Source organism: Rana temporaria, chromosome 7 (assembly GCF_905171775.1).
Source record: "Rana temporaria chromosome 7, aRanTem1.1, whole genome shotgun sequence".
Lineage (NCBI taxonomy): Eukaryota > Metazoa > Chordata > Amphibia > Anura > Ranidae > Rana > Rana temporaria.
The window spans coordinates 204743141-204767939 of record NC_053495.1 but is presented as its reverse complement, the minus strand read 5'-3'; the positions used below and the strand labels follow the sequence as shown (position 1 = coordinate 204767939).

General features: G+C 45.7%; 1 protein-coding gene across 1 annotated transcript; it reads left to right on the top strand.

The window, feature by feature from the left end:
• The first annotated feature begins 622 nt into the window (after positions 1-622).
• Positions 623-23207, top strand: PIF1 (PIF1 5'-to-3' DNA helicase). The gene is made up of 13 exons (XM_040360871.1): positions 623-734; positions 6013-6586; positions 8793-8922; positions 9870-9995; positions 10289-10442; positions 10523-10637; positions 12879-12985; positions 14919-15058; positions 15208-15314; positions 16878-16965; positions 20478-20623; positions 20705-20896; positions 23083-23207. The coding sequence occupies exons 2-13, from the start codon at positions 6020-6022 to the stop codon at positions 23119-23121; spliced, it is 1911 nt and encodes a 636-aa protein (XP_040216805.1). The 5' UTR covers positions 623-734; positions 6013-6019; the 3' UTR covers positions 23122-23207.
• The last annotated feature ends 1592 nt before the right edge of the window (positions 23208-24799 follow it).

The window sequence follows — 24799 nt, the reverse complement described above, 5'->3', positions numbered from 1 at the left end:
TCCTCATATTAGGACCCTCGCCGTGTGCCCTTTGTAGGTGCCTGACAGAAATCTCGCTTACCCAAGGACCTCGTCGTATGCCCATGCAGGTGCCTAACATACATTTCCTCAACTTAGGACCCTCGCCGTGTGCCTTTATAGGTGCCTGACAGTATATTGTCATCCCCGCAGGTCTGCCCCTTAATGTGCCTGTTTTAAAGCTTGCGGTCACCATGGCAACAATAAACAGTCGGTTACCTTGGCAGCTACAACTAAAGGCAAATGTTCTAAGTGACCAGCATTATTGAAAAGAACATGAATGATAACATGTTTAATAAAGTTTGCGATTGAAAAAGAACAATTCGCCGAATAAAGACGTGCTACTAAAAATGAACCAATCTGTATGTTAAAGAAACACCTTTTAATAACACGTGTGAACGGCATTTGATGAGTTAGTAAGAGGAGTAGGATGATAACGAAGTATTCTGCAGAAACAGCGGCTTTAAAAGAAGATTTGCCCTCAACCAAGATGGCGGACGCGGCTACATGTTACGATCAGGTGACCAAAACAACACTGTTGGCCAACGGTCTATGGGCGTGATTTCGGTGTTTGCCGATTGGCTGTTTTTTTAAAGGTCTCGCCGCTGATTGGCGGATGAGCCACGCCGACAAATTTGAAACTTGTAGGATGGAGAGACTGCGGTGAGAACACACCGGAGCGGAGATCATCACACACGGAGGGGAGAGCGGAGGAGGTGAGTGCCGGGGAAGGGACCGATAGAGGAAGGGACCGATAGAGGGGCAGAGACATGGGAGAGGATCTCTCTGCAGATCTCTATTCACACACAGCCTGACGTCACAGAAATTCAACTCGACTTTTATTTTTATTTATTATTTTTGTATTTTACGAATAATATTGTATACTGTATACAGTGGCGTAGCTAGGGTTGTCAGCGCCCGGGGCAAGGCAAGAAATTTGCGCCCCCCCTTAACCTGCAGATTTTTTACACTCCCTGAGTCCACTACACTGACCTACCCGATTCCTACATTGGCCACTACACTACACTAGTAAGTATGCAGTAAACACTGACCACTACACTAAACACTGACCACTAACCCACACACCACCACACTGCACACTGACCACTGCACTATACACGGACCACTAACCCACACACTACACTATACACTGACCACTACACTATACACTGACCACTAACCCACACACTGCACACTACACTATACACTGACCACTATACTATACACTGACCACTATACTATACACAGACCACTAACCCACACACTGACCACCAAGGCTGGTGCAAGGATTGTTGGCAACCCCCCCTGCCCTGAACCACTTTACCCTGACCTTAGAAAAAAAGAAGCCCTAAGGCAAAGGCTGCTCTAATTTAAGAAGATAATAAAACAAATGATGATTAAGTGTATAGGAAAGCAGCTGGCACTTAAGTTCACTACAAAAAAAAAAAACTTAGGATAGATCTCAAAAAATGGAAAGAGTGCAGCGCTTATGTTGTTAAAACCATGTGTGAAATAAATGTTATACCTTGAAATGTAAACAAATGATATGTGAAAAATGTATTAAAAGGAAAACTAATGCAGAGTCCAAAAAGAACACAACATAGTCCGTAAAGTGTTAATTCCAAAAGCAAATCCGTGAAGGGTTAACTCCCAAAAAGACACATTGCTTGCCAAGAAAGTGAAGATAGAGTTTGGTGAATAATACGTCCCAAAATAAACCAGGGTATTGCCAGAGAATTTTGGGACTTATTATTCACCAAACTCTATCTTCACTTTCTTGGCAAGCAATGTGTCTTTTTGGGAGTTAACCCTTCACGGATTTGCTTTTGGAATTAACACTTTACGGACTATGTTGTGTTCTTTTTGGACTCTGCATTAGTTTTCCTTTTAATACATTTTTCACATATCATTTGTTTACATTTCAAGGTATAACATTTATTTCACACATGGTTTTAACAACATAAGCGCTGCACTCTTTCCCATTTTTTGAACATATGTGACCTGACCCCCGACACCTACACTGACCCCCGACACCTACACTGACCCCCGACACCTACCCGACACCTACACTTACCCCCGACACCTACCCGACACCTACACTTACCCCCGACACCTACACTTACCCCCGACACCTACCCGACACCTACACTGACCCCCGACACCTACCCAACACCTACACTGACCCCCGACACCTACACTTACCCCCGACACCTACCCGACACCTACACTGACCCCCGACACTGACCCCCGACACCTACCCGACACCTACACTTACCCCCGACACCTACCCGACACCTACACTGACCCCCGACACCTACCCAACACCTACACTGACCCCCGACACCTACCCGACACCTACACTTACCCCCGACACCTACCCGACACCTACACTGACCCCCGACACCTACCCAACACCTACACTGACCCCCGACACCTACACTGACCCCCGACACCTACACTGACCCCCGACACCTACACTGACCCCCGACACCTACCCGACACATACACTGACCCCCGACACCTACACTGACCCCCGACACCTACACTGACCCCCGACACCTACCCGACAGCTACACTGACCCCCGACACCTACCCTGACCCCCGACACCTACACTGACCCCCGACACCTACCCGACACCTACACTGACCCCCGACACCTACACTGACCCCCGACACCTACCCAACACATACACTGACCCCCGAAACCTACACTGACCCCCGACACCTACCCGACACATACACTGACCCCCGACACATACACTGACCCCCGACAGCTACACTGACTCCCGACACCTACCCGACAGCTACACTGACCCCCGACACCTACCCGACAGCTACACTGACCCCCGACACCTACCCGACACCTATACTGACCCCCGACACCTATACTGACCCCCGACACCTATACTGACCCCCGACACCTACACTGACCCCCGACACCTACACTGACCCCCGACACCTACCCGACAGCTACACTGACCCCCGACACCTACCCTGACCCCCGACACCTACACTGACCCCCGACACCTACCCGACACCTACACTGACCCCCGACACATACACTGACCCCCGACACATACACTGACCCCCGACACATACACTGACCCCCCAAAACATACACTGACCCCCGACACCTACTCGACAGCTACACTGACCCCCGACAGCTACACTGACCCCCGACACCTACCCGACACATACACTGACCCCCGACACCTACCCGACAGCTACACTGACCCCCGACACCTACACTGACCCCCAAAACATATACTGACCCCCCAAAACATACACTGACCCCCGACACCTACAGTCTGCGTCCTACTTCCTGTACTACTCACACCCCCCTCCCCACAGCTGTGTGCAAATCCATCCTCTGAGTCCTCCTTACCTCTGTCCCGACTCCCCGCCAGCGCCATCCACCCGCAGCGCGCTCCATGTTAGACGCTGCACGGCACCTCCATCCATGCTCCGAGTCCCATCTAGAGTGTAGAGTCCCCGCCAGGCAGCGTCATCCACCCGAGGCCATCCACGCTCCAGCCGGTCCCATCTCCACCGAGCCCCGCTCCACACACAGAGCTGCACCACAGGGACAGGCGGAGGAGGAGACAGCGCCGGCGGGTTCCTTTCCAGTGCTTGTCTCCCGCTGCCATGTTCAATGTTTCCCGGCGCACTCTGATTGGGTGTATGGGGGTCATGTACGGATCGCGGACTGGCCAGCCCCACGCCGCACATGACCCCCATACACCCAATCACAGGGCGCCGGACATTAAACATGGCGGCCAGAGATCGGGGGACACTGGAAATAAAAATTAGGACGCATTGGCAAGCCGCACGGAATTTCGCCCCCCTAAATTTTTCGCCCGGGGCCACAGCACCCCCTGCCCCCCCATACGCTACGCCATTGACTGTATATATTCTTTGTAGTCGCTCAGTAATGTGATTTTTATTGGGCTGTCACTGAAAACATTGTGTGTGTGTGTGTGTGTGTGTGTGTGTGTATATATGTATATGTGTGTGTGTGTGTATATATATATATATATATATATGTGTGTGTGTGTGTGTGTGTGTTTATTACATGTATAGCGCCGTCAATTTACACAACGCTCTATATCTATATATCTCTCTCCATGTCTCTATATCTATATATCTCTCTCCATGTCTCTATATCTATATATCTCTCTCCATGTCTCTATATCTATATATCTCTCTCCATGTCTCTATATCTATATATCTCTCTCCATGTCTCTATATCTATATATCTCTCTCTCTCTCTCCATGTCTCTATATCTATATATCTCTCTCTCTCTCTCTCTCCATGTCTCTATATCTATATATATATATCTCTCTCTCTATGTCTCTATATCTATATATATATCTCTCTCTCTATGTCTCTATCTATATATATCTCTCTCTCTATGTCTCTATCTATATATATATCTCTCTCCATGTCTCTATATCTATATATCTCTCTCCATGTCTCTATATCTATATATCTCTCTCTCTCTCTCTCCATGTCTCTATATCTATATATATATCTCTCTCTCTCTATGTCTCTATATCTATATATATATCTCTCTCTCTATGTCTCTATCTATATATATCTCTCTCCATGTCTCTATATCTATATATCTATATATATCTCTCTCTCTCCATGTCTCTATATCTATATATCTCTCTCCATGTCTCTATATCTATATATCTCTCTCTCTCTCTCCATGTCTCTATATCTATATATCTCTCTCTCTCTCTCTCCATGTCTCTATATCTATATATATATCTCTCTCTCTATGTCTCTATCTATATATCTCTCTCTCCATGTCTCTATATCTATATATCTATATATATCTCTCTCTCTCCATGTCTCTATATCTATATATCTCTCTCCATGTCTCTATATCTATATATCTCTCTCCATATCTATATATATCTCTCTCCATGTCTATATATATATATATATATATATATATATATTATTTTTTTTTTTTTTTTTTTTTAATAATGAATTTGCATTTTATTGAATGACATAAATATTTGATCTCCTACCAACCAGTAAGAATTCCCGGGTCTCGCACAGACCTTTTATTATTTCTATAAGAAGCCCTCCTGTTCTCCACTCCTTACCTGTATTACCTGCACCTGTTTGAACTCGTTACCTGTACAAGAGACACCTGTCCACAACCTCATTCCATCAGACTCCACCCCCTCATTCCATCAGACTCCAACCTCTCCACAATGGCCAAGACCAGAGAGCTGTGTAATGCTGGCCATACACTATCCGAAAAATCGGCCAAACCCATTTTCTAAAAACGAACATCCGGCCGTGAGCGCAAACAATGGTGCCATCACGCAATGACCGATAAATCGTTCAGAGGACATAAAAAAAACATTTTATTTTTTTTATTTTTTTAGCGTATACCTAGTGCAGACAGTTTGGATGGGAAATGCATTAACCTTTCAATTTATTGTTCGGCAGAAAATTTCCAAACTTTTCTCTCGGTTTTTTTTCGGCTCAAAGACGTCCCAATGATTATCGATTTTTGTGCCCATTTTGTGTTTACAAAAAACGAGGAACTGTCTAAATGACAGAATTTCAGACGATTTATTTTTATTTTTTATTTTTTGTATAGTGTATGGCCAGCTTTAGAACATCAGGTCTAACATTTTAGACATGCAAAAAGCTGGGATGGGCTACAGGACAATAGGCAAGCAGCTTGGCGAGAAGGCAACAACTGTTAGCGCAGTTACAGTGGAACCTCGGATTGCCAGTAACGCGGTTAACGAGCGTTTCGCAATACAAGCACTGTTTTGAAAAAAAAACTGACGAGCATGATTCAACCCAAAGCGGTGTGCAATACCGCGTTTGGCCTGAGGTGGGGGGGGGGGCCACGGAGCAGAGCCGAACTGGTTCCCATCCAAGGACTGGCTGCCCCGTGACTCCAGGAAGATGGATCCGGGATGGACATCACAAATATTACACTTTATTTTTTTCTGTTTTAGGACGACGATGAACCTGGCCGACCATTTATCCGCGGAGATCCAGAGCAGCGTCACCATAGAATATCTCAATATGTCCGGCCAGACGCTCAAGAGGAAAGTCATCCGCAACGCGCTGACCTCTCTGGGCCGTAACGAGTTCCGGGAGCTGTGCCTGCAGGTGAGCGATGGGAAACTCCCCCAAAACTTCGCCCTCAAACAGATCCAACTCTTCACCCGCTTCATCCGAGACGGGAAGAGCTCCATCGTCCTCCAACCGGACAACGTCCAGCTGCTGATCTCCAACTGCCCCTCCGACAAGCTGAAGCACTTCATGAGGACGCTGATGATCAAACACGAAGCCGGGAAGAAGGAGAAGCCGGTGAATGACCGCATGCGGCTGTTGGCCGGGCTCCCCCGCAAGTTTGAGACCATCAGCCCCTTGCAGAAAAAAGACGTGGAGAAAGCCAATGAGTTGCGGGCCAAAGCCAATACAGAGACCCCCGTAAAGAGGAAGGGGCTGAGCAACCGAGGGCCCAATGTAGCCAATGGATGTCCACAAAAACGGCCCAGGACGGAGTCTTCTGAGAACAGTCTGGTGAGTGTCCAATGAAAGGAAGGTTTGCGGAAAGTAGGTGCTCAATTTTTTTGGGGGGGGGGGAAATGCAGCCTCACTGTGCCCATCAAATGCAGCCACTGTGCCATCAAATGCAGCCACTGTGCCATCAAATGCAGCCACTGTGCCATCAACTGCAGCCACTGTGCCATCAATTGTCACCACTGTGCCATGCCATCAACTGCAGCCACTGTGCCATCAATTGTCACCACTGTGCCATGCCATCAACTGCAGCCACTGTGCCATCAATTGTCACCACTGTGCCATGCCCATCAAATGCAGCCACTGTGCCATGCCCATCAAATGCAGCCACTGTGCCATGCCCATCAAATGCAGCCACTGTGCCATGCCCATCAAATGCAGCCACTGTGCCATGCCCATCAAATGCAGCCACTGTGCCATGCCCATCAAATGCAGCCACTGTGCCATGCCCATCAAATGCAGCCACTGTGCCATGCCCATCAAATGCAGCCACTGTGCCATGCCCATCAAATGCAGCCACTGTGCCATGCCCATCAAATGCAGCCACTGTGCCATGCCCATCAAATGCAGCCACTGTGCCATGCCCATCAAATGCAGCCACTGTGCCATGCCCATCAAATGCAGCCACTGTGCCATGCCCATCAAATGCAGCCACTGTGCCATGCCCATCAAACGCAGCCACTGTGCCCCTCAATTGTCGCCTCTGTGCCCATTGTCGCTTTTGTGCCCTGTAAAATGCACTTACCTTACTCCTTCCACGTCCCTCGAAAGTCTTCTCCCGCCTTGGTGATGCTTCAGCCAATCAGGTTACCGATAACCAGAATCTGGGAACCTGATTGGCTGAGATGGCCGTCAGTCTTATCCAAGGAACGTACGTTCCGAGGTTAAGACATCCATGAGCCGAGGGCTGTACTCACCGCTGGCTCTCATAGGCACTTCCGCACAGCCAACCAGCTGCCGTTATTCAGGTGGCTGGCGCTTAATTTCCGGCCATCTCTGAATGCGGCAGCTGGCAACAATAACATACATTCATGCAATGCATAAATGTATGTTATTAGACTCAGTGGCGGGCGAGAGCCAGAGGGGGCGATGCTCCAGCGCTCTCTATGGACGAAAGCGGTGTGCAGTACCACGTTTTGCCTGAGGTGGGGGGCAGAAGCTGAGCGTAGCCGTTCGAAGATGCTCAGAAATTCTACGTTCCTGAGCCTTTCTGAGGTTTGCCGAGGTGTCCTCGGGCCTTTCCATCTGTTTCCTAGTCTCTCTGGCGCTCCCCTTACCTCTGGCCCCATGCGGTATTGCATGCCATAGGAGTCAATACGGAACAAATTATTTTAGTTTCCATTGACTTCTATGGGGAAACTCGCTTTGATATGCGATTTGCTTTGAATTGCAAGCATTCTCCAGGAAGGTCGGTGTAAATGATCAGTTTCCCCTCTACACCCCAGAGGATCTCCATTCTCCTTGGCTCGTAGTGTAACGAGGATTGAAATTGAAGATCCACACCAATGCTAAGAGGTCAACATACAAGTTTATTCCATTAAAAGTCAGGGGTCCAACCCAAAAACGTACCCAACGTGATTCAGGGGTCCAAGAGTTTGGCCAAACAAGCTGCTGACAAGGCCTGTGCTTGTAACTTAGACTGGGAAGAATTCCATTGTAGGTCCAGTTCACTTCTGGTTTGAACTGGTTTGTCAATCAAGCCCTGATGAAGGGGGTACGCTTGGACCCTTGAAACGTATTGGATACTTTTTGGGTTGTACCCCTTCCTTTTATATATATATATATATATATATATATATATATATATATATATATATATATATATATATATATATATATATATATATATATATCTATCATAAGTGTATCTGCACTTATGGTGTGGCACTTCAATTCTCATTATGATGAATGAAAAGGGTGGGCTGGGGAGGAAAGGGCTAGAAGGTTCTGGAGGTTCTCCAGCCAGGAAATAAGGCGGAGTCTATCTGACTTGCTGCAGAAGAGATACCTGAACAACTCTGCATATAACATTTTTTTTCTTCAAAATTTTCTGTCTAAACAAAAACCGCAGAGGTGATCAAATAACGCCAAAAGAAAGCTCTATTTGTGGGGGAAATGATATAATATTAATTTATGTACAGCGTTTATATGTTTCCTTTAAAACGCATATGTTTTTTTATATGTGACTGTAAACCAACGTTTTCAGATTTCGGAGCTGCGTCCCAGCAAGAAGCCCACGCTGAGCATGCCGCAACGGATGAACCTCTCCACCGAACAGTCGCTGGTTCTGAGCACCGTCCTCGGCGGGAAAAACGTCTTCTTCACTGGCAGTGCAGGTTGGTCAGAACCACCTGAAATGGACATATACATGGACATTTTTTTTTATATTAAAAAATAAAATAAAAATTATGATAATATATAAAATAAACAATATGCAGGGTGTTTTTATATGTGTGTATGTGTGTGTATGTGTATGTATGTGTGTGTGTGTGTGTGTGTGTGTGTGTGTGTGTGTGTGTGTATTAAAAAAAAAAAAAATAATTGTATATATTATTATTTTTAATAATGCACATTATATTATAAAATGTCTATTATTTAGATAGAGATAGATAAAAAAATAATACACATTTTATAATGTGCATTATTAAAAATAATAATGTATTAAAAAAAAAAATCTATATATAGGTTTTATTTTTATTTACTTACACACTTTTTTTTAAATAAAATATATATGTGTGTGTGTGTGTGTGTGTGTGTGTGTGTATATATATATATATATATATATATATATATATATATATATATATATATATATATATATATATACACACACACACACTTTTTTTTTTTTTTTTAAATAAAATATATATAATAAAAAAAGTCAAAATAAAACCTATATATAGATTTTTTTTTTTTAATACATTATTATTTTTTAATAATGCACATTATAAAATGTGTATTTTTATCTATCTAATATCTATCTATCTATCTAATATCTATCTATCTAATAATAATGTATTAAAAGAAATCTATATATAGGTTTTATTTTTTTATTGTATATAATATATATAAAATAAAACCTATATATAGATTTCTTTTAATACATTATTATTTGTGTATATATATACTTTTATTTTTTTATTTTTTATTTTTTTTTACCTTTTCACAGCGCTATTCACTTTTTAGATTACTGGAATGGTATCCTCGGTGGTGGCAGTTGACCTGTATAATATATAGTATTCTTTCCTGGTTTCTTCATGTTGGTATTTTGCTTTCCCTCCAGGCACAGGGAAGTCTTATCTGCTGAAGAGGATCATTGGCGCTCTTCCTCCAAAAAGCACTTATGCCACAGCGAGTACAGGAGTAGCGGCCTGTCATATCGGTGGCACCACGTTGCACGCGTTTGCAGGTTAGTAAATATCCAGCTACATGCCGGGCCCAAAGGAATAAAATGACATTAAATTTAATAAAAAAATATATAAAAAGTAAAAAATATAAAAAGTAAAAAATATAAAAAGTAAAAGTAACGCTTCCCTTCTTTGTGTAATTATGTAGCACAGGAACCTCACTCTCCTCCTGCTGTGGGCTTCTGCTTTGGGAGCCTCCTATAGCAAGCCTGGTGCACTTTAGATTAGAACCCCTTACTGCTGGACCCCACTTGTTTCCTTGGAGTCCCTTGGACAATATTCTTTTGTGTTGCAGGAATCGGCTCTGGGAAGGCTCCCCTGGAGCAGTGTATTGAATTGGCGATGCGGCCCGGAGTCCGCCAGCACTGGATAAGTTGCCGTCACCTGATCATCGATGAGATCTCTATGGTGGAGGGCGAGTTCTTCGACAAGCTGGAGACCGTTGCCCGGTATGTACAAACCCAAATTGGGAGTTTGTCGACCCGATGACCAGTTGATGAATATTGAAGGGTGACCGTGTCTCTTGCAGAGCTGTACGCGGCCGGGACGAACCTTTCGGAGGGATCCAGCTCATCATCTGTGGAGACTTCCTACAGCTTCCGCCCGTCACTCAAGCTTCCAGCCAGACCAAGTTTTGTTTCCAGGTAAGAAGTGTCATCTGACTCCCAAATATGTCTGAAGTGGATCTCAACTCAAAAATTCCTGAGGTGGCTGGATCTAGGGGGGTGCTGGGGAAGGCTGTGCCCCCCCCCATCCCCCCCCTAGATTTTAGTTGACTCCTGTACACTGCCCTACGGACCCCCTGTATTCTGCCCTTTTGTCCTCTGCCATCCAAACTAATAACCTTGTCCTCTGCTGACCTCTTCTCATTTTAGCCAGAATTGTGCAGCTCTAAATATATATATATATATATAGGGTATTGTGCGCACCCCTAAAGTGAACCCGCATTCCTGTAAAAAAAACAAAAAAACATTTTAGTACTTACAGTTTTGGTGTCTTGCGCGGCGTCCATCGGCGGGTCCGGCGTTCGTCTGGGGCTTCGGTGGTGTCCTCCTCATCGGGTCCAGCGTCCTTCTGCGGTGTCCTCCCTGCTCGGTCCCCGCTTCCCGCGCTGAGTTTTAACTACTGAGTCGGCATATACCGAGCGCAGTACACTCGTGTATAGTCGGGCAGGCTTGGCTTCTCTCGCGGTCACGTCCTGTACGTCCAGGACGTGACTGCGAGAGAACCCGAGCCTGCCCGACTATACACGAGTGTACTGCGCTCGGTATAGGCGCGGAAAGCGGGTATCGATGTATATCGCGCACCCACAATTTTGCCCTGAATTTCAGGGCAAAAAAGTGCGTGGTATACGCCGATAAATACGATATCTATCTCTATCTTTTTATATATATATATATATATATATATATATTTTTTTTATAGTGGTACTTTTAGCCACAGTAAACAAACCAAAAAAAAAAAACCCTTTTCACTTTTCCTTGTACAATGTCTGGGTCCCTTTGGGTGAGGAGCACACACATGTTGCGTCCCCATGGAAGAGATTTTTCATCACTTCCTATACTGTCCTTGTGTGGACAAATAAAAATCGGACTGAGGCTCTAACGCTTCCCTGCGCCATTCAAAACTCGCCACAGGGATGGTGGAAACCCCTCATAATGGACACTACGGGTGTACAGACCCGGGAACTCAGCACAGGGATGGTGGGAACTCCTTATAATGGGCACAGCGGGTGTACAGACCCGGGAACTCAGTACAGGGATGGTGGGAACCCCTAGTAAGGGCACAGCGGGTGTACAGACCCGGGAACTCAGTACAGGGATGGTGGGAACCCCTAGTTAGGGCACAGCGGGTGTACAGACCCGGGAACTCAGTACAGGGATGGTGGGAACCCCTCATAATGGGCACAGCAGGTGTACAGACCCGGGAACTCAGTGCAGGGATGGTGGGAACCCCTAGTAAGGGCACAGCGGGTGTACAGACCCGGGAACTCAGTGCAGGGATGGGGAGGACCCCTAGTAAGGGCACAGCGGGTGTACAGACCCGGGAACTCGGTGCAGGGATGGTGGGAACCCCTAGTAAGGGCACAGCGGGTGTACAGACTCGGAAACTCAGTGCAGGGATGGGGAGGACCCCTAGTAAGGGCACAGCGGGTGTACAGACCCGGGAACTCGGTGCAGGGATGGTGGGAACCCCTAGTAAGGGCACAGCGGGTGTACAGACCCGGGAACTCGGTGCAGGGATGGTGGGAGCCCCTAGTAAGGGAACAGCGGGTGTACAGACCCGGGAACTCAGTGCAGGGATGGTGGGAACCCCTAGTAAGGGCACAGCGGGTGTACAGACCCGGGAACTCAGCACAGGGATGGTGGGAACCCCTAGTAAGGGCACAGCGGGTGTACAGACCCCGGGGAACTTGGCACCAAGCTCTCATTATCACAGACCCCTGTCTGGGGATTTGGCTCTCCAGCATCTACCAGATTCTGCAAGATCGTTTTTAGGTGGAGTGACCCTTTAGGGCTGGGATATGCTATTAGCGGACCTCCAGCTGTTGCAAAACTACAAGTCCCATCATGCCTCTGTCTCTGGGTGTCATGCTTGTGGCTGTCAGAGTCTTGTTATGCCTCATGGGACTTGTAGTTCTGCAACAGCTGGAGGTTCGCTAATTGCATATCCCTGCTTTAGGGTGTCGGTGTGTATAGTCCGTTGTGGCAGACAGTCCTGGGTCAGTTACACACACAAGCATTTTACTTTATATTTTTTTTATTAACATTTTTATTTATTTTTACAGAATAAAACTTCTATGTCCAAGATCAGACCTCAGTGTCCGGAGTCGGGCAGCACCAAAGTTCTTTTCTAACTCCGCTGTTTTTTTTTATTCCTCACAGGCGAAGAGCTGGAGGCGCTGCATCCATCTGACCATGGAGCTGACCGAGGTCAGGCGACAGACGGATAAAACCTTTATTAACCTCCTACAGGCTATTCGGCTGGGCAGGTAAGTCATGGACACCTACATTCTGCACTGAGCGCTCCATTCCAGTTATTTTAGCGGATCTCTCATCACGGGGGGGGGGGGGTTTATTTACTGTGAGCTATTAAAGTGTATCTAAACCCCAGATAGCTTATTTTTCCCCAGTTTACTTTCACCTGGTGATCCTGCCAATAACACACCTCTGTTCCAGGGTGATGGCACTCCATCACTGTACTGTGTATGTGTGTGGCGAGAGAGAGGAGCAGCTTTGTCAGGGGAGGTATTCTGTAGTAGCTGAAAACACTGGGGTAGATTCACATACCTTTTGCGGCGGCGTATCTCCAGATACGCCGCCGTAATTTGAATTCCGCGCCCGTGTAGCGTTACGCCGATTCTCAAAGGCAGTTGCGCTGAAAAAATAGGCTTCTTCCACCGACGTAACTTGATTGTGGCGGCGTAGAATTGTGTGCAATATAACTTTGGCTGCTAGGGGCGCTTCTATTGTTGTCGGCGTAGAATATGCTAATTTCCTAGATACGCCGATATAGGGCCGGACGTAATTTACGTTCACGTCGAAACCAATACGTCGTTTCGCCGTACTTGAAAGCAATGCACACTGGGATATGTACATGTACAAAACGTCAATCACGTCAGGTCATCATAAATTTAAATAAAACACGCCCCCCCCTTCCACATTTGAATTACGCGCGCTTACGCCGGCCCCTTTTACGCTACGCCGCCGCGACTTACGGAACAAGTGCTTTGTGAATACAGCACTTGCAAGTTACGGCGGCGTAGCGTAAATACGAAACGCTGCGCCGCCGTAACTATGCGCGCCCGTACGTGGGGGGGACGGACGACAATAGGTAGAATATAACCAGCTTCCAAAATTAACATTTTGAATCGAATACATTTTGAATCAATTCACTTTCTGAATTTAGTTGACTTGAGTTCAGTTCGACTGAATCAGGAAAAATAGTTTTGCAGAAACCAACCAAATGGCAAAAACAAATTTATGTAAAAACGTAACGTGTTTTTTTTTTTTTTTTTTTCCCTCGTTCTGCACATGTCTAAACGAGGGTTTTAATGCAAGATCTTGTGTATGAGCGGACCCATCGCGTGTTTGCACGTGTGCAAAACCGCCGCAAATTTTTTCCAGTCTATGGGTACTTGGCAGAGAAGGGAGTCTGCCCACATGTGGGGGGGGAACGACAACTTGTAGACCCTCCTATAGACCGTGCAGAGACATTTTGTCTGCGCATGCGCGGGTTCTCGGATAGCTGAGCAAGTTGAAGCACCTCGGGCTGGCAGGAAGGCAATGTGCTGGACTCCATGGAGTAGTAAGCATGTGCTTGTTTACATACAGGGACCATTATGGGGGGGGGGGTTAGAAATATGATTTTTAGCTAGGGTGGGGCTCAAATGAGAGAAGTTCATTGTTTTGGGTTAGTAAAGTGTGCCCCTCGCTGCATATAAATAACGTTAGAATTTGTTATATTCTACCTATTTGTTTTTTTTCTGCTCTATTCTTTCCAATTCTATTCAAAGTTAGAATTTAGGAAGGTGGTTGTATTGTTATATTCTATCTATATCTATATTATTATTATTTATTATTATTATTATTATTATTTATATAAAAAAAAAAAAAAAAAAAAAAAAATTATTCTAAATTCACATTTTGAAAGATTGGTTATATTCTTCATTTTATTCTATTCAAATTTATTCTATTTCAAATTTGAATTTCAGAAGATGGCTATATCCTATTCCTTTTTATTTGTTATTCGATTTTTGTTCTGTCTTGCTATTCTATTTCTATCCCATTCCCCCCTCCCCTCCTTCTTCTTTTTTTTTTTTTTCTTTTTTGTGTGGTTTTGTTTTATATGCTGATCATATTCTTCCCATGACTGGCAGAACATGTGTGATATTTTTGGTTCTTTATCCTCGCCTCCCCCCCCAGATGTATAGAAGAAGTGACCAGGCAGCTTCTCCTGACCGCTAACCATAAAATCGAGCGGGAAGGGATCCTGGCCACACGTCTGTGCACACACAAGGATGACGTGGATCTGACCAACGAGCGCCGACTACAGCAATTGCCAGGTATGGCGGTCCGCAGCTCCCACAATCCTCTGCTTATTTTTTTTTTTTTAAGATGCTCTCCTCCATCAGCATCCTTCTAATTTTCCCATGATCCTCCGTCCTCCATTACTTATGTCATCCCTTCTCGCGGGTTTACCATCCCATCGCAGGTGACGCGCACACGTACGAGGCGATAGACAGCGACCCGATGCTTGTGAAGACGATGGACTCGCAGTGTCCGGTGGGCCAGCGGCTGCAGTTGAAGAAAGGTGCTCAGGTGAGAACGGAGACAGACGCAAGAGACAGATATTGGGTTTTGTATTCTCGCATTGTACAAATCCTGAATTAATGATGTCTGCTACATGGGAGGAGCCATACTGTAGTGAATGTCTCCCTGGAGCAGCTGAGGGTGAAACTACAAATCCCATCATGCCCCTGCTTTTGGGGGGTCATGCCTGTGTCTTTTTAGTCTTGCAATTCCTCCTGGGACTTGCCAAGGTTGCATTTCCCTTTCTCTGGCGCAAAATACATTTCCAGTTTGGCATAACCTAAGTATCAACTCTGGGTCTGCAAAGGTGTTTTTTATATATATATATATTTTTTTATTTCCCAGCGTTCTAATTTGTGTTCACACAGAACGGTCCAAATGTAGCACCCTGAGGTTTAGGCAGGGTTGTTATTAAATGTATTTGCCAAGTGATGGTTGCCTTGGCTAATGGGAGATCCATTGATTTGGCCCTAATTCTGCACTTCTCGTTTCTGTCACTAGATGGCAGGGTATCCTGTGGGTACCTGGTGACATTAGATAAGGGCATTGCAAGGACAGATTAGGAATAAATGGGGTGTCTCGGCCAATGGGCAAGGATCTTCTTGGGCCCCTTGGCCTGCTGGGAGAGCCTATTTGGGTAAAGTCAGGTGATCAGGGTTCTGTGCAAGGACAGATTAGGAATAAATGGGGTGTCTCGGCCAATGGGCAAGGATCTTCTTGGGCCCCTTGGCCTGCTGGGAGAGCCTATTTGGGTAAAGTCAGGTGATCAGGGTTCTGTGCCACCTGGACAGCTGTCTGGGTGGATGTGTGTTGTATTGCCCAGGCTGCTAGGCCGAAGCCTGAGGCCTATCCCAGGCACATCTGGCTGTCTGAGGGTCTATCCAGAAGCAAGAGAGCAGCGTAGGGTTGGGATTACGTCTTGCAGTCCAACCAGAAGTGACGGTTCTGCCGGCCGGAGAACCTGTAGTGGTCGGAGGTAGAGGGGAAGCTGTCGCCACTAAAGGGACCATCTACCTTATTACCGGAGACCACAGTGAGGAGCTGAAGCAAGTACCGGAGCAGAATTCTCTCCAACCGGGCACGGGGAAGAATCTGGAAATTTCAGCAGATGTCAAGCCAGGGACCCAACCAGCAGAGGTGACGCTTGGAGAGCAACATTGTGTGCCAAGCCAGGGACCGAGCATGCCAGTGGGGTTACGTTTGAGGAGTATCTGAGTGCCAAGCCAGGGACCCAGTTCTCTGGGGTCCCTCTGAGGTGTGTGTGTGTGTGTGTGTGTGTGTGATATATATATATATATATATATATATATATATATATATATATATAATAATATATATATATCTATATCTTTTGTATATTGGGCACCACCATAATCCCAACCTCCCCTTATCTATTAAAGGGATGAGGTGACGGATCTAATGGGGTCACTCAACCAACTTCCCCAGCAGCATGTAGAAATATCGCTGTGCAGAGGATGGTGGAGCATACAATGAGAACGTGTGGAGGCAGCAGACCCACCCTCCTTTAAAAAAATATATATTTATATTTTTATTTTATTTTTCCTCCTCTAGGTGATGTTGGCCAAAAACTTGGACGTGACTCGCGGATTGGTGAACGGGGCCCGTGGCGTGGTGGTTGGCTTTGAGGGTTCAGGAAAAGGTGCGTCTTATAATTCATAAGTAAATTGATGATCAGTTGCACATTATACGAGGCATAAAGCCCCCCCCCCCACCGAGGACTACTATCCTACTTATTAGTTGGGACTGACGATTCTAGTTTTAAAATGAGCTGCTGAATTGACGCAACCAACTGTGACGTCATCTTAAAGAAATTAGTAGACATATGCAGAACAAAAAATGTCGGTTGGTTTCGAATCGATTCGTTAAAGTGGTGGTCCACCCAAAAGTGGTACTTCCTTCCGCTTATCTGATTCCTCCAACCGCCCCCCTCCTGTTTTTAACAGGTACCCTGTCCCCACTCCCCAGGAGACCGGGCCGTGGCAAAGTACGGCACCAGCTCGGTTCCCCCTCCCTTCTGCCACTTTGGGCCCAAATTGGACATTTTCACTTAGGGGTGTACTCACTTTTGCTGCCAGTGGTTTAGACATTAATGGCTGTGTGTTGAGTTATTTTGAGGGGACAGCAAATTCACACTGTTATACAAGCTGTACACTCACTACACAACATTGTAGATACAAATAGCCATATTCAGGTACGCCGGCGTATCAGTAGATACGCCGTCGTAACCCTGAATCTGCGCCGTCGTATATTTAAGCGTATTCTCAAACTAAGATACGCTTAAATTTTGCTAAGATGCGACCGCCGGCGCAGTCGTATCTTGGTTGTCTATTTACGCTGGCCGCTAGGGGCGTGTACGCTGATTTACGCCTAGAATGCGTAAAACGGCAAATTACGCCTATTCGCGAACGTACGCTTGCCCGTCGCAGTAAAGATACGCCGTTTACGTAAGGCGTTTTCAGGCGTAAAGATAAACCACCAAAAAGATGGCCCAGCCAATGTTAAGTATGGACGTCGGAACCGCGTCGAATTTGTAAATTTTTACGTCGTTTGCGTAAGTCGTCAGTGCATGGGGCTGGCCGTAATTTACGTTCACGTCGAAAGCAATGAGTCTTTGTGGCGTAATTTGGAGCATGCGCACTGGGTTACGTCCACGGACGGCGCATGCGCCGTTCGTTCAAAACGTCATTTACATGGGGTCAGGCAACCCGTCCATGGCAACCCGTCCATAGCAACCAGTTTTTGATGGGGCAAATAGGATGGTGCAGTTTTGATGGTGCAATGGATCGACACACTGTTGGATCACATTTACATCTCCAGGGGCACTGTCTCCAGTCAGGAGTATTGGTGGAGGCAAGACCACGTCGCACAATTTCCCCAGAAATTGTATCTTTTCTAGTTTTACATAAAACACGCCCACTTCTTCCACATTTGAATTAGGCGCGCTTACGCCGGCACATTTACACTACGCCGCCGTAACTTAGGACGCAAGTTGTTTGTGAATACTCTACTTGCCTCTCTAACTTACGGTGGCGTAGCGTATATGAGATACGCTACGCCTGCCTAAAGTTACGCACGTCTACCTGAATCTGGCTAAAAATTTAATTTCTTCAGTGTTGTCACATGAAAAGATACAAGAAAATATATACGCAAATGTGAGGGGTGTACTTGCTTTGTGAGATGCTGTACATGCTTACATTGGGACAGGTGACACCCGGCTTTTAATACCTAAACTCCCCCCCTGGACCAACCATGGATGGGGTGTCAGGGTCTCACCCTTCTATTATATTACAATGGTGGACGGCAACAATTGTGCAGGAGAAGAGCAAAGCATGCCCAATGCATCATGGGATCTGACCTTCAGTCCCCTCCATCATACTGCCCAACTTTTTTGAGATGGGAATGAGGGACACCTATCAGAAAAAGTATGCAGGAATAGGACACACCCCCTGCCACACCCCCTTACATGAGAATTGTACACAAAAAAAAAAAACAACAACAAGATTGGTTAAACCCACAAGTGTTTTTTTACCACTTCTATGGAATTTTACAAATGCAGCAATTTAGAAATTGGATAAAAGGTTTAGCACTGAACAGTGGCGGCCCGTCCATAGGGACGCAAGGGCGCCGCCCCCCCCCCCCCTCCCGCAGTCACACACAAAAAAAAAAAAACGGGCCCTTTAAGAACTTTTATTCGGCTAAAATGTCATTTTGACATTTTAACCGCAGTTCTGGCGGCCATCTATAGAGGGCGCTGCAGCTCCACCCCCTCTCGCAAATAACACACATTCGTGCATAAATGCACAAATGTATGTTATTGTTGGTTGCCAGCTGCCTGGTCTATTCATATAACCGGACATGGGTCGCCGTTTACCCGAATAGCAGCAGCTGGTTGGCTGAGGGGTACTGCCTATCAAAGCCAGCGGCTCTGATAGGCTTTTCCAGTACCGCCCTCCGGCTCTCGGATGTCTATACTCGGAGCGCAGGCAACCTGCGGTCCTTGTATAAGACAAACGGCCGTTTCAGCCAATCAGGTTCCCGGATTCTGGTTATCAGGAACCTGATTGGCTGAAGCTTCACCACGGCGGCAGAAGACATCAAGGGAGGACATGGAATCCTCAGGTAAGTGCTTTTTACAGGGAAAGAGGCACAGTGGCATCATGGGGCACCGTGGTGACAATTGGCACAGTGGCATCATGGGGCACCGTGGTGACAATGGGCACAGTGGCATCATGGGGCACAGTGGTGACAATTGGCACAGTGGCAACAATTGAGGGGCACAGTGGCTGCGTTTGATGGCATGGTACAGTGGTGACAATTGATGGCACAGTGGCTGCGTTTGATGGCACAGTAGCTGCGTTTGATGGCATGGCACAGTGGTGACAATTGATGGCACAGTGGCTGTGTTGCATGGCACAATGGTGACAATTGATGGCACAGTGGCTGCATTTGGTGGCATGGCACAGTGGTGACAATTGATGGCACAGTTGCTGTGTTGCATGGCACAGTGGTGACAATTGATGGCACAGTGGTGACAATTGATGGCACAGTTGCTGTTTGATGGCATGGCACAGTGGTGACAATTGATGGCACAGTGGCTGCGTTTGATGGCACAGTAGCTGCGTTTGATGGCATGGCACAGTGGTGACAATTGATGGCACAGTGGCTGCATTTGGTGGCATGGCACAGTGGTGACAATTGATGGCACAGTTGCTGTGTTGCATGGCACAGTGGCTGCATTTGGTGGCATGGCACAGTGGTGACAATTGATGGCACAGTTGCTGTGTTGCATGGCACAGTGGTGACAATTGATGGCACAGTTGCTGTGTTGCATGGCACAGTGGTGACAATTGATGGCACAGTTGCTGTTTGATGGCATGGCACAGTGGTGACAATTGATGGCACAGTGGCTGCATGTGATGGGCACAGTGAGGCTGCAATTTTTTTTTTTCCGTTTGCGCCCCCCAAAAAAATTTGAGCACCAGCCGTCACTGGCGCTGAAAACACCTTTTGATATACAACTATATAGATCAGACCAAACTGAGGGACAACTGGGGAGGAGGGAGGGACAGTCCCTCGTAATCAGGGACAGTTGGGAGCTTTGCATCAATGTAATGGTGTTTTCTTCAAGAACTTTACCTTTTTGGTCCACAGCCCTGCCCAAGGTGCACTTCCTCTGCGGTGCCACGGAGGTGATGAAGACGGAGCGCTGGGTCATCAAAGCTCAGGGCGGAGTCTTTCTGACCCGCCAGCAGTTACCGCTGAAGTTGGCGTGGGCGATCTCTATACACAAGAGTCAGGTGAGTCCTTTTTCCCCGGAAGGGAAAGGGGGAGGGGGATGTAATGGGAATCCCCAATTACTCACACTTGCCTTCCCATAGGGGATGACCCTGGACTGTGTGGAGATCTCCTTATCACGTGTGTTTGAGTGCGGTCAGGCGTACGTGGCCCTTTCCAGAGCGCGCAGCCTCGAGGGCCTCCGGGTGATGGATTTTGATGCCAAGGCTGTGACCGCCAATCCGTACGTGCTGCAATTCTACGCCAGGATGAAGAAGGAGAGGGCGCTGCAGCAGGTGAGATGAAATCTGGTCCCGTATTTTATGGCACCCGGGAAGTGAGGTTGTGGTCTGGGGAACTGAAGGTACGGAGTACTATCACAGCCGACAGGAGGGGTGGGGGTGGGGAGGGGGTGACTAAGCTGTATCTCAACTGCAGAAGAGAAAAGACAGGTCACCAACCTTACCTAAAGTGTTACTAAACCCAGGACCCCTAAACACATGGCTTGCTGAAGGGGCACTTCTAGGAAGGAGGAGCGGACAGCACCGGCAGGGGGGCTCCAAAAGAGGTTTGGGGCTGCTCTGTGCAATGTCATTACACAAAGCAGGCACACATATATATATATATATATATTTATATATTAAAGGGGTTGTAAAGGAAATTTTTTTTTTTTTCATAATAAGCATCATTTACCTGCAGACATTCCTCTTTTCACTTCCTCATTGTTAGTTTTTGCTCAGAAGTTGCTCTATTTCTTCTCTGTTCTGTTCACTTCCTGCTTGTCTGATTTTACTGACCACCGTGAAGGGAGGCTTTACTGCGGTGGTCAGTAATGTGCTCACCCCCTCCTGGGAACTACATCTGTGTGACAGGACGCTCTCTACGTGTTAGAGACTTCAAGGAGGTGTGAATTACTGGGCGTGCCGCAATGCATACTGGGAAATGTAATTCTTGCATGAACGAACGATGCAAACCAGGAAGTGAATGAGAGAACAGAAACTAGAATGCCGGAGGTGATATAGATGAAGGAATTTAATAGGTATTTACTCGTTTTTTAACAGAATCATTACACTATTCTGTCTGTCTACCTTGCAGACATTCATTTTAGGCAAAAAAAGTTTTTCCTTTACAACTCCTTTAACAGCGCTAAACTCAAACTGTCGTTTGAAAGTCCTCTATATGTATTGCATATAGGATTTGATAGTGATGCAGAAGTGGTTGGATGTGATATATTATACGGTCAGTGCACAGTGCTTCGTTCACCATGTGGGGGGACAATCCCCTTTTTGGGGATGCACTTACCAAAGGTAAGAATCCAATGAGCGTAAAATATTAACCATCTCCTTCACATATTGCACTCTCCACCACTAAGCCTTGCTTGATATGCAGTCCAAAATCACATATAAGAAAAAAGATTTTCCACATAGAGCAGTATCGTTCAAAGATTTATTGTGACCCCAACAGTACCCCCCTTTTTTTATACATATATATATATATATATATATATATATATATATATATATATATATATATATATATATATATATATATATATATATATATATATATATATATATATATATATATATATATATATATATATATATATATATATATATATATATATATATATATATATATATATATATATATAAATTACACACACACACGTATCAAAAAAAACAAAGTTTCAAGCAATGTAAATGATAATATGCATGCGCTTGGCCGTATTGTAGAGGAACGCCGTCTGTGTTACCAGTAAACTCGCGTCCTTCCTACTTCCTGGTCTTTGGAGCGCATTGCGTCACTTTCGATAGTTGGCTGTGAGTTATGACTTGACGCGTTTCGTCACTTCCTGACCTCGTCTGATAATAAATATATATTATAGAAAAAAATTAGGGTTGTCCCGAGTACAAGTTCCTATACTTTATTTTCAAGCACTCGCCGATACCGATACTTCTTTTTTTCTTTTAATCTCATGTGACGGTGGCATATGTGTACTTTTATTAAAAAAAAAAAAAAAAAATGTTTATTTTATATATATATATATATATATATATATATATATATATATATATATATAATCATTTTTCAATCACTTTAAATGCCAAATTTAAAAGGGGGGGGGGGGGGGGTTTAATAAGCATTTTAGAAGATTTAAATTAAAAATACTCCTTCACAGCCGGCTTCTGGCAATGATGACGGCAGCTACTTTGCCTTCTCCCGGGATCGATGATAGAGAATAAATTTAGCAACAAGTCCTTCCTGCACCTCCCATAAGGTTTTGTGCAGTTGATGGTCGTAGGATCCTGGGGAAAACGAGCGAATAGGAATCCAGGTGGTTTGTGTCTCCCCCTTTCCTTTCACTTGGGGGGGAATAATGTTTTCCTGTAAAGTCTACTTTAATATCTTCCACTTTAATATCTTCCACAATCAGTTGACCTGAGTTAAGATTTGACTTTTTTTTTTTTTTCCTTTGCAGAGCTGTATGGATGATTTCCTGCTGGGGAAGGAAAATTGATGCCAATTGTCGCTTTTCCTGTAAATATTTAGTGTACAGAACCAACTTTTATTTATTTTTTTACATTAAAGCTTTTTTTAAAAAAAACTCTGAAGGGGTCTGCCTTTTATTTTCAGTGAATTGAGTTTGGATTTTCAAAATTTTAGATGTGTCCGTCCCCCTTGTTAACCGTCAAAAATGGCATGAAAGTCGTACATGAATGTTATACGATGCAACAGTCCATTATCACTGGTCAAAGTTGTACCCATCCAAAGTTTCATCAAAATTTTGCTCATGGTTGCCCATTACATTAAAGTGGACATGAAGTGAGGATATTGTTATTAGGAACATCTAGAAATGTTAATTGGCTGTGTATATCTGCAGTGCAAGACCTTCTCAGGTGCTGCTGTCCGTCACAGGTAGTCTCACCAGATTTGGGGTGAGATTTGATGATGTCATGAATATGCTGCTCACTGTTCTCCTTGCTGGAGAGGAATCTGTACCTGAGGACCTGCAATGGAAGGATCTTCCCACCTCAGACATGGATTTTGGACTCCCAACTCCCACAGTAAAGTGAAAGGTAATCGGTGGATGAGGAGCAATCCTTTAAAGGATTCTCCTCCCAGAGGTGTAGGTGACACCATAGACAGTGGAAACCCTCATAACAGGAAGTGTTTTGCACCAGGACCTCCATGGCAGGAACACAGGTGTTATTTGAATTAAATCTGACGACTTAACAATTTTTAAATGTTTTCAATATTAACATGATAAAGCCGATATGAGATATTTTTGTGATTGAGTTGATCTGCACTTTAGGCCGGATTCACACCTATGCGAATTGGTTGCAGCTTAAACCGCATCCAATTCGCATAAGATTATAAAATACATTGATTTTAATGAGACTGGTTCACATATGTGCGAAGCATTGCAGGAAAAACGTGTGTTTTCTAGGCATTGTGGTGTGGCTCGGGTCCATTGTCTCCTATGGGCATGCATCTGATTTGCACATGCGTTCTGAACAGGGATCATGAGGGGGGACTCCACACGAAATTTTAAATAAAAAAACGGCATGGGTTTCCCTCCATTGGCATACCAGGCCCTTGGGTCTGGTATGGATTTTAACGGGAACCCCTACGTTGAAAAAACCGGCGTGGGTGTCCCCCCAAAGTCCATACCATATCCGAGCACGCTACCCGGCAGGTCAGGAAAGGGGGTGTGCAAGGGCTCAATAAATGTCTCTGCCCAAGAGAACAGATTTAAGCTCTATTCTCGATGGTACAGAACACCCGATAAGTTGCATAAAATCTTTCCCAACGTCCCCTCCACCTGCTGGAGATGCCAATCAGACACAGGTTCCCTCCTTCACGTGTGGTGGGACTGCCCTCTCATCAGACCATTCTGGGTGGCGGTGCACGACCTCATCTCCCGCATCACCACTTGCTCGCCTGAATTCACTCCCGCCCAATACCTCCTACACCACTCATCCGGGGCCGCCTCAAAGTACCGTAAATCACTCACTCTTCACCTCATAAACGCTGCCACCCAATGTACTCCCCTACACTGGAAATCGGCCTCTCCTCCCACTGTCGCCGAATGGGAGTCCAGAGTCGACAGAATAGAGGAAATGGAACGTGTAATACACCAGGCCAGGGACACGCATGACAAATTCAGGCTCACCTGGGCATGCTGGTCCCACTAC